The 9,663-nt window shown below is 28.7% G+C and overlaps 1 protein-coding gene across 3 annotated transcripts in view; it reads right to left on the reverse strand.

The window, feature by feature from the left end:
* The window catches only part of LOC107451258 (ubiquitin carboxyl-terminal hydrolase 40), a 104,599-nt gene extending 97,514 nt beyond the window's left edge, over nucleotides 1-7,085 (reverse strand). Inside the window, exon 1 of one of the 3 annotated variants that reach the window (XM_071184670.1) lies at nucleotides 6,172-7,085. In XM_071184670.1, the coding sequence (XP_071040771.1) occupies nucleotides 6,172-6,355 (184 nt within the window). In that variant the 5' untranslated portion in view covers nucleotides 6,356-7,085. The remainder of the gene's footprint in view (nucleotides 1-6,171) is intronic. The other 2 variants (XM_071184668.1, XM_071184669.1) reach the window with 2 other exon arrangements.
* Between the last annotated feature and the right edge of the window lie 2,578 nt (nucleotides 7,086-9,663).

Raw genomic sequence — 9,663 nt, forward strand, 5'->3', positions numbered from 1 at the left:
GTCAAATGAACAATTTACAAAGGAAAAATCTTAGTAATAGACAATGTTAATTGATAATTTAGAAAACACTCTATTTTTTTAGGTTTAAAAGCAAGGTTGGCAGGTTTAAACCAAACATTAAAATAATAATAATAATAAAATAATTATTTATAACAATAATTTTAGTCCGAGCATAACCAAATGAAAAAGATAAAATTTTCTACTAAAAATAGTTCAATTTTAATGTATAGTTCAATTTTAAAATGAATAGAAATTTTTATTAGGAATGTAACAAATATTTGGCCACTATTCGATATTCAGCCCGTCCCCTTGTCATAGAAAGTTACAGAGTTCCTGCAGAAAGAATTTTCCTTCAGAAATTTTCATTTTCCTTTCAACAAAAATTATTACATATTATCAGAGATAGTTTCCACATATATTTGTCAATTTCAAATATTCATGTTGCTTGCAAATTGACATTCTGGAGGACAAATGGAAAAGCAAAACTAGAATACTTTCTATTGAAACACATGTTTCGTACTGCTGATTTTTTTTTATTTTTAAAATTACATTCAGGCAAGTCAATTTGGTTGTTCTTTCAACACTGGTTTTAGATATCTCGGTTGCTGTTTATTATGTTTTTTTTTTTACACATTTGATTGTTTTGTCTTTAATTTATTGCAGCATTTAAACATTGTGTTTCTGATAAGACTGTTCCTTTAGTGTCAATTTTTTCTTGTATGCAGACTAAAATAGGTAATATAAGAACAGGTGGGGACTATACAGTAAGATATAAGTTACATTTTAAGACATTTTTCTGCTTCCTTTCTATTTTATTATTTTTTCTTTCAATCAGCATTTTTATCAAAACCCCAGTGGCAGAACATTACAGAGCTTCTGCAGAAAGATTTTTTATTTGGGAGGCAAAGAAGTTTAAGTTTTTTTTACCAGCAGAATTTTTCAAAATTTTTTTTTTCTATAGAACTTTTCCCCCCCTTTCTGCAGAATTATATTAAAAAAATGCCTTTCTTTCATATCGGAGGTGGAAAATCGCTCATAATTTTTCTTTTCAGTTTTTCTTATCGAAAATAAAAATTTTTTTCAATGATTTGCTTTAGCTAGAATTTCAGATTCATATTATAAAAAGTAAACTCCAAACAGGGTTGGGTTTTTGACGTCAAAAAGTGGTTTTTGACATGACAGGGGTATAATACTGGTTTAAACCGTCAAAAACCCGTCGAAAATGTCAAAAACTGAAGTTTGCCAAGAAAATATATAAACTTCAAAACTACCAACAGTTGCCATGCATTATATTGAAATTTAATTATACTATAGGTAATCAGCAGGTTTTAAAATATTTTTTAATTAAAATTAAGGTAAAATAACAGATTTAAAATCTCAGAAATTTATATTCAAATGCATGTGCAGAAAAATTTTGCACAAAAATTGTTTAAATATTTATATTTAAAAAAAAAATTTTTTTTTTGATACTTAAGAAAATTAAAAGTTTATTACTATGCATTTTTGACATATAAGGAACATATAACTAATATTTATAAGGAACTTACAAGTTATGTTGTATAAATACAAACTTGATACAAGTGTATGAAAAAAAATTTTAATGTTATACCGAATATCTTTATTATCCAGTATGTTAATTTGAATTTAAAAGTAGTTATATTTATGAATAATGATAAATATAATTCATATTGTTTATTATATTTATTTATAATTATTACACTTATCATTTTAAAACAATTTTTATCTCTTAATTTTTTTTTCTCCACTTGTATTAAGAATACAAATAATGCATATCTTGAAAGCAAGAAGTAATTATTCAACAGCTGAATATTTAGATATTCAACAAAACTATATAGTATTCAGCAAAATGAAATTCACAAGTATTTGGATAAACTAAATTTTCAGCATAGTAAATGAATAGGCTGAATATACTGTAAATCGACACTAACTACTCTGTGTATTTAACAGAAAGCACTTAAATTTGTATTGTCTTATGTTAAAAAGATTATTAAGAAGATTTAAAAGAATATTAAAAAGATTTTTCTTTAAAAGAAGATGTCTAATGTACAAAACTGCTAATGTTTATCTTTAAAAATGTCTAATTTTTAGTATAATCTATACTATACACTAAATTTGGTTATAAATAAATTTCTTAATAATATCACTGCAGATTTTCAATAACACATGAAAATGAATACATAATATTACAAAAGATGTGAGTTTTCAAAAGTACAAGATTTTGGTTACTATTCAAAATATAAGTGTTTCTTCAAAATTTTAAATTTATTTTTTCTAGAACATATTTAGAAACACTATCCTTTATAAAAAATATATAAATTTTATGTATTAATTAAATTTCACATATGAATATAGGTTTTTGACATTTTCGACATTTTTGACAGTGAGGTTTTTGACGTGACGGTTTAAACCATGGTTTAAACTGTCAAAAACTATCACATGTCAAAAACCTGCCAACCCTGACTCCAAATAACAAAAATTTGAAGTACTTTATACAAATATTTTTTAGAACAGGAGAATATCACCAATAATATGAAAATATGTATTCTTTTATGTTTAGATTAAAAAAAAAAATTTCGTACATTTATATTTAAAAAAATTATATAGTGTTCTCATCAAGGCTATTTTTGTAAACAGAAAACACTTCTGTTACTTTAAAGTAGTAACATATATATTTGCTACTATTGTCTTTCAGAAAGGTATTAGTACTAGAGAGAATTGTCGCTGAAAGCTATAAAAAATTCTGGCACAGGGATTAACACACAGCATTATTTAAAGTGTTTTTAATGATTGTTACTCTTTTATCATAACTTTTTTTTCCTAAAAATATGGCAATGTGAAGAATTTGAATTAAGATTTTCAGTGTTAAATTTTTAGTTTAAAAGATGATTTTTTATTTTATTTCAATCGAGTTTTTCCGTTAAAAAAAACCCTGTTTTCATCGACATTTTTATTTTTTATTATATATATATATACTTAGATACTTAATATAAATACATATCACACAGCGCCCCCTAAAAGAAACAGGGCAGAATCGCAGCGATTTGGTAAAATGTTACATATTCCTTGCCAAAAGATTTTTCTGTATATAAAAAATATTGGTTTGCTTTTCTGCAGAAATCTAAACAGGGTATCTGCTACATTTCAGATTTTCAAATTCATGACTTTCCATGACTAAACGAAGTTACTATTTTCTATCACAAAAACGCAACAATAAATTAAAAAAAGCATTATAATAACATTAATTGAAATGATAGGTAGGGCCAAAACTGTTATACTCTGCATCTTCATATTTACAGATTCTAAATTTAAAAAACAGAGTAAAGAAAGAGTTGAAACAATAAAATAGGTGAAAAAAATACAAAAGCAAATAATTTTTTTTCTGCAGAGTTATATTCTAAAGATACTTTTCTTGTTCAACAGAAAGGAAAGAAATACTCCTGATTTTTCTGTTCTCATTTCGAAAAAAAAAAATTCGACAATGACTGGTTTGTTTCTACTAGAATTTTAAATTTATAAAATTAAAAAAAAATAAATAATAAAAATTCTTAAATCACAGAAGTTTAAAAGATAATTCACTCTGGAAAAAAAAAATTTTCCCTTCATTTTTTGAAAGAACACCATAATTTTTAAAGAACATGATAAAATCATTTTATATTCGAATAAAATATGCCTGAGTGGTGATTTTGTTAGGAATTTAGATAATTGGAACAGGATGAAATGGGGGTGGGGGATTCCATTTTAAAAATTGGATTTTTCAGAGACCGAAATCCATGACTTTCCATGATTTTTTTTAAAAAATAGTAAAAACCATGACAAATTTGGTTCAATACTGAAATTCATGACTTTCTATGATTTTTCATGACTTTCCAGGTGCGCGGATACCCTGTCTATACATAAAATGTGAATCACGCATTTAAATTGCTCAATTAAAGTAGAAATCCATTTTGATTGTGGCAGTTATTGATTTAAGTATATATATTTCAAGCAATATGTGATCATTTACTTTTTAAGGCAATTATTTTATTAGTTTTTTTTCTGGTAGTTATTGCTTTTGATGCAGACATTATTTTTAAAATCTAATATTTTTTATACGATTTATTACAACAATTAAATTTTGAAATGAAACAGACATTCGAGTAACCAGACAGGGTTGGCTTTTTGCCGGCAAAAACTGGTTTTTGCCATGCCAGTGGAAGAAACTGGTTATAACTGGTAAAAACTGGCAGAATCTAAAAGAACGTCTATATTAGTTCTAGTAATTGCTTAATGACATTTTGTTAAACTAAACTGCTCTTGATTTAGTTCAGAAGGAAAACTGTTCAATTGCATATGCTTTCGATATTTGGATTAATCTAACAAAGGAAGAGAATCTTATGGCTGTTTATGAAAAAGAAGTGACATACAGACTTGCAGTTACTGAATACTATATGCTAGCTCATATGCTGCATCCAAAGTATTTGGGATTGAAATAATCAAGTACTCAAGAAGAAAGTGCCAGAATTTTACTCGCCAATATTAACCCAGACTTTGTACCTTAGGTCATAGCTTTGCAAAACAATCGGCCCCATTTTCTGTAACTTATTTTTCTAGTCAAGTTTTGACAACTATCCCAGCTGCTACAGGGTGATCCAGTTTTAAAAATATGCAATAGATGAAAGTTTCACAAATCTTGCTTGTTCCTTGATAGCGATGCCTACTAGTTCTGCTGGACTTGAGAGAATCTTCTCAAATTTCTTGTTCGTGCATTGCAAATTGAGAAATTGTATAGGTTTAGAAACTGCAAAAAAACTTGTCTTTTATTATAGAATACTGCAGAGTGCAAACAATGTAATATTTGATTTTGAATGGTGATAATTTTGTAAATAAATTGTATTTTGTTTAACATTTAAATGTTTTTCTATGAATTATCTATTGTATGTCAATCTCAGTTTTAACCGGTTTCTACCAGTGGTTTTAACCACCTCGGCAGAAACTTGCCAACCTTGCTTTCAGAAGAGTCTCGATTCGCGTGATTTCGTCGTCAATCAGTTTTCTGATGATTACTGCTACTGATTTCATGATATTTATTTAATGTGCTGATGGTGATTTACAAAATGCGATTTTTCCCCTCGCCCAACAAAATGTGAGAATATCCCCTATAACATTAGAAAATCACACCTGATTAAAGGAATAACCTCAAATTATGAACATATCAGGCTTAGAATGATTTTACATGAGTGATGAAAATTACGATTTTTACTAAAGATTGTATGTAAATTAAGATAGATATCTTAAATAAAATTTGATACAGACGTTCAAAGAGATTAGAATTCATTTTTGTCATCTTGCGAGTAAAACTTTTGTAGCCATTAAATACTTATGAACAAGAGTACATCCCCACGGCAGAATCGCGACAACATTGTAGCAGAACGTTAAAGTTTTTGCAGAAAGAATTTTCTATTAAAAATAAAATTTTTTACTTTTCTTTTCGATAGAAATTTACACTTAATATTTCAATTGTGCATTTCGGTCATGGCTTTTTGACATGCTCGATTTATGCAGATAGTATCGTAAATCGATGTCGTGCTTTGATTGTATTTTTGGCAATTATTGATTTTCAAATATCCCAATATATTTCAAATAACAAGGAAAATTAGAATTGGGCAATTGAGTAATTACTCTTTAAGGCAATGATTATAAGGAATTTTTGGCAGTTACTGATTTCTAAATCCGGTATTTTTTACATGATATTATTTATTATAATAACCTAATCTGGAAACGAACACTCATTTCAGCAAAATCTGGAAACGAAACACTTATTTCAGCAACCCCCTTTTTGAGGATCCCGATCCGCGTGATATCGTCCTCAATCTTTTGTCAGGCAATTAATACTACAGATTTCATTATTTCTTTTGTTGTGATGATTATTTACAAAATGGGAAGAAAGAAATAATATGAGCTTTTACCATACAGCAAAATATGAGAATCTCACTCATAATATTAACAAAAAATATTACATGTTCAATTAAAAAAATATATATACATATTTTCATAAACACATCACTTTTGTTATTATTAAAAGTATCTTGCAGAAAGATATTAGAGCTAGAGAGATGGCTCGAAAAGCCACAAGAAAGTACACTATATTTGTACTAAGTATTTGCACCATACCTCTAAATTCGGGTGTATACACTAATGTTTGAAGCAAGGAGTTAAGGTAACAAGTAGCACCTTGATTTTCTATGCCACTTAATCCGCAACTGAGTCGCCGGTTCGGGGGAGCTGGGACTTTAAATGTGTGAACGATACTCATCACACCAGCCGGCCTTTCGTCATCAAATAAACTTCCGAACATTGAGGATTAAAGTAAAACTTAAAAAGTCAACAATGATGTGAGTGCTATATTTCTATTCACATATAGCACCGTAAAATGTTCGCTAAGATAGTAAAATTACAACTAACACGGTCATGACATGACTTGACAGCATATTTTTCCTTATCACCCACGAAAGTTGCATTTGAGTCTTTTACATGCAAGACATTTGGATATAATAAAACTTGAGTTATTACACCAGAATTTATATTTGATCATAAATTAGCAAAAAAGTGATTTATTTATATTTCACGAATACGTGATTGAGAGTAAACATGAAAACTAAAACTCAGCACACATTTTGTTATTTTAGTTTAGTTTTCAGTTCAAGTTTTAGTTAGAAGTTGAATCAAGAGTTGTACTAGAAAAATTCCCAGATGGCGATAAATGTCAATGGACGATGTTTTCTACACTAGGGGACGCTGCAAACTCTTGACTGCTTATGGATGGTGTTTTCGACACTAAGGTGCGCTGCAAGCTGTATGCCGCTCATACTTCCGGGTTACTGTTTCCAGTGTATTTTAAAGCCATCTCACAACGTGATCATTGTGAATTGAGATTCCTGCAAGCGCGGTATTTGAATACATATTACTAAACTTAATCTTGCTCCTCGAACAATATGCTAACACTAACGTAAGATGGTGCACAGCTGGCAACACGAACAAACAGAAATAAACAAATGTAAAGAGACCAAATCAAGACTGCCAGAAAAACGAGTTATTCAAAATCTAGCAACCATGTCACTTTACAACAATTATGTCACTTTATTACCATGTCACTTTAACAATATATCTCTAAATAAATAAATAAATTTTCACTTCAAACTCACCAGAATTTCAATATAACATTCCCAGAAAGCATGCAACCTTACGACAACCTTGTGTCTTAATTTTATTTTCATTGTCACTAAAAGGTTTACAGTAAAACCCCCTTTTCAATGACGTAAAAATATTGCAATTTCTAACCTTTCCTCTTTAAAGGAAAACTAAATGATTTTTAAAGCTTTTTAAAAAATGGTGTTATTTAGGTTAAAAAACAAGCAAATGGTAAACCTTATCTTTTGCATTCTTGTTTGTTGTCATGATTAGGTCAGCAGAAATATTAAGCGAAAACCTTTTTCAAAGGAAACGAGATAAAGTAAATATTAACCTTTTCAGCGAAATTTTAATAAATAATCTGAAAATAATTTGCAAGGGACCTCATTTAAGGGAACGCAAATAAACGAGACCATGTTTTTGGATTGTTTTCTAATTTCTGCGAAAGTACAATACGAAAACTTTCTTTTAAAGTTTTCCTCGACAGAAATACAAGTAATAGTTCTCTTCTAGAAAATTTTCAATCGTACAATCTCATTAAAAAATGAATAAAATTTAAAAAATTTGAATCTAGAAATTCATCCTTCAATATTTTTTTATAAATTTCATTTTTCTCTTCAATTTGGGCTAAGGGGTCGTTGCGATCCCAGAAAGCATGTAACCTTACGACAACCTTGAGTTTTAACTTTATTTTTATTGTCAAGAAAAGGTTTGCGGTAAAAACCTTTTCTCAATGACGTAAAAACGTGAATAAAGTGTTATATATAAAAAAACTATTACTCTTGAACACAGTTGAAAAGCGGATGACGTCCAAATAAGGGGCTCACATCATCAAACCCAAAACAACACCCATTTTCCCAATGGATGAAATAATTCTTATTGTATTTCAGACAATAGAGTACGAATTTTAAAACTGAAGTCACCTAAAAATTCTCCCATTACAACGTAATTATCCCAGAAAGCATGTAATCTTATTACAACCTTGTATCTTAATTTTATTTTCATTCTCACTAAAAAGTTTGCAGTAAAAACCCTTTTTCAATGACGTAAAAATATTGCAATTTCTAGCTTTTCCTCTTTAAAGGAAAACTAAATGATTTTTAAAGCTTTTTTAAACAATTGTGTTATTTAGGTTAAAAAACAAGCAAATGGTAAGCCTTATTTTTTGCATTCTTGTTTGTTGTCATGATTAGGTCAGCAGAAATATTAAGCGAAAACCTTTTTCAAAGGAAACGAAATAAATCAAATATTAACCTTTTCAGCGAAAATATTAATAAATAATCTGAAAATATTTTGCAAAGGACCTCATTTAAGGGAAAGCAAATAAACGAGACCATGTTTTTGGATTGTTTTCTAATTTCTGCGAAAGTACAATACGAAGTTTTCCTCGACAGAAATACAAGTAATAGTTCTTTTTTAGAAAATTTTCAATCATACAATCTCATTAAAAAATAAATAAAATTTAAAAAAATTTGAATCTGGAAATTGACTCCTCAATATTTTTTTATAAATTTTATTTTTTTTTCTTCAATTTGGCCTTAGGGGTTGTTGCGATTCCTTTAAAATGTGTGGCCATCTCTCCTTCATTTTACCTTGTTGCAGACCTAATTATTGTAACAATAAAATATCCGCACGAAGAGAATATTATTTAAAATATTTATATACAGAAACGCTCAGCATTCTATTGTGAGCTAGAGGGCCATCGATATTAAAACTCCACGATTTATGACTAACGAGGAGTGATGGTGAAAACAAAATCAGCACTGTGTACCTACCGCCTTTATTTCCCTGACAAGCTGGTACCGACTCTAAAGCTGGGTGGATTCAAAACCTAGACCCATAGTTTTTTTTCATCATATCTTTGGAGTGAATTTAAGAATATTTTGCTCACAAAACTCGATGTATAGTGTGTAAAATTAAAAGCAGACCACCCTGAATAAATTTTGATCTAATGATCAGATTTTCACGTTTTATAACTCAATCTTAATGGTTCGAAGGAATGATCNTTTAAAAAAAAATATTATTTATTTTTGAAATTTGAGGTCAGGTTTACTTCTCTGTACGTAATCGCAAGTTAACGCACGAAATTAAAGGCAGTACGACTGCCAAATGTTTCTACCAACGCAAACATTGGCAACATTCCATTTTTTATGCATATCTTAATTTATCGGTGTGGACCCCACATTAATAGAATAATAAATTCATGAAATTTCATTTGAGGGGTAGTTTTTGCACACTAAAATCGAATGCAAATGATATGTTTTTTCAGAAAATGCGCGCTTTTTCATCAAAATAAGCCAATCCCTCTCAATGATTACTGTTAACTGATTTATACAAATTAAAAGAATTTTTTTGAGTTATTGCCATAACATTTTACAGANAAATTAAAAGAATTTTTTTGAGTTATTGCCATAACATTTTACAGAATGACAGACAATACAGCCACCCTTCAAAATTTTTCAAAATCATTTTTTT

Source organism: Parasteatoda tepidariorum, chromosome 8, assembly GCF_043381705.1.
Source record: "Parasteatoda tepidariorum isolate YZ-2023 chromosome 8, CAS_Ptep_4.0, whole genome shotgun sequence".
Classification (NCBI taxonomy): Eukaryota; Metazoa; Arthropoda; class Arachnida; order Araneae; family Theridiidae; genus Parasteatoda; species Parasteatoda tepidariorum.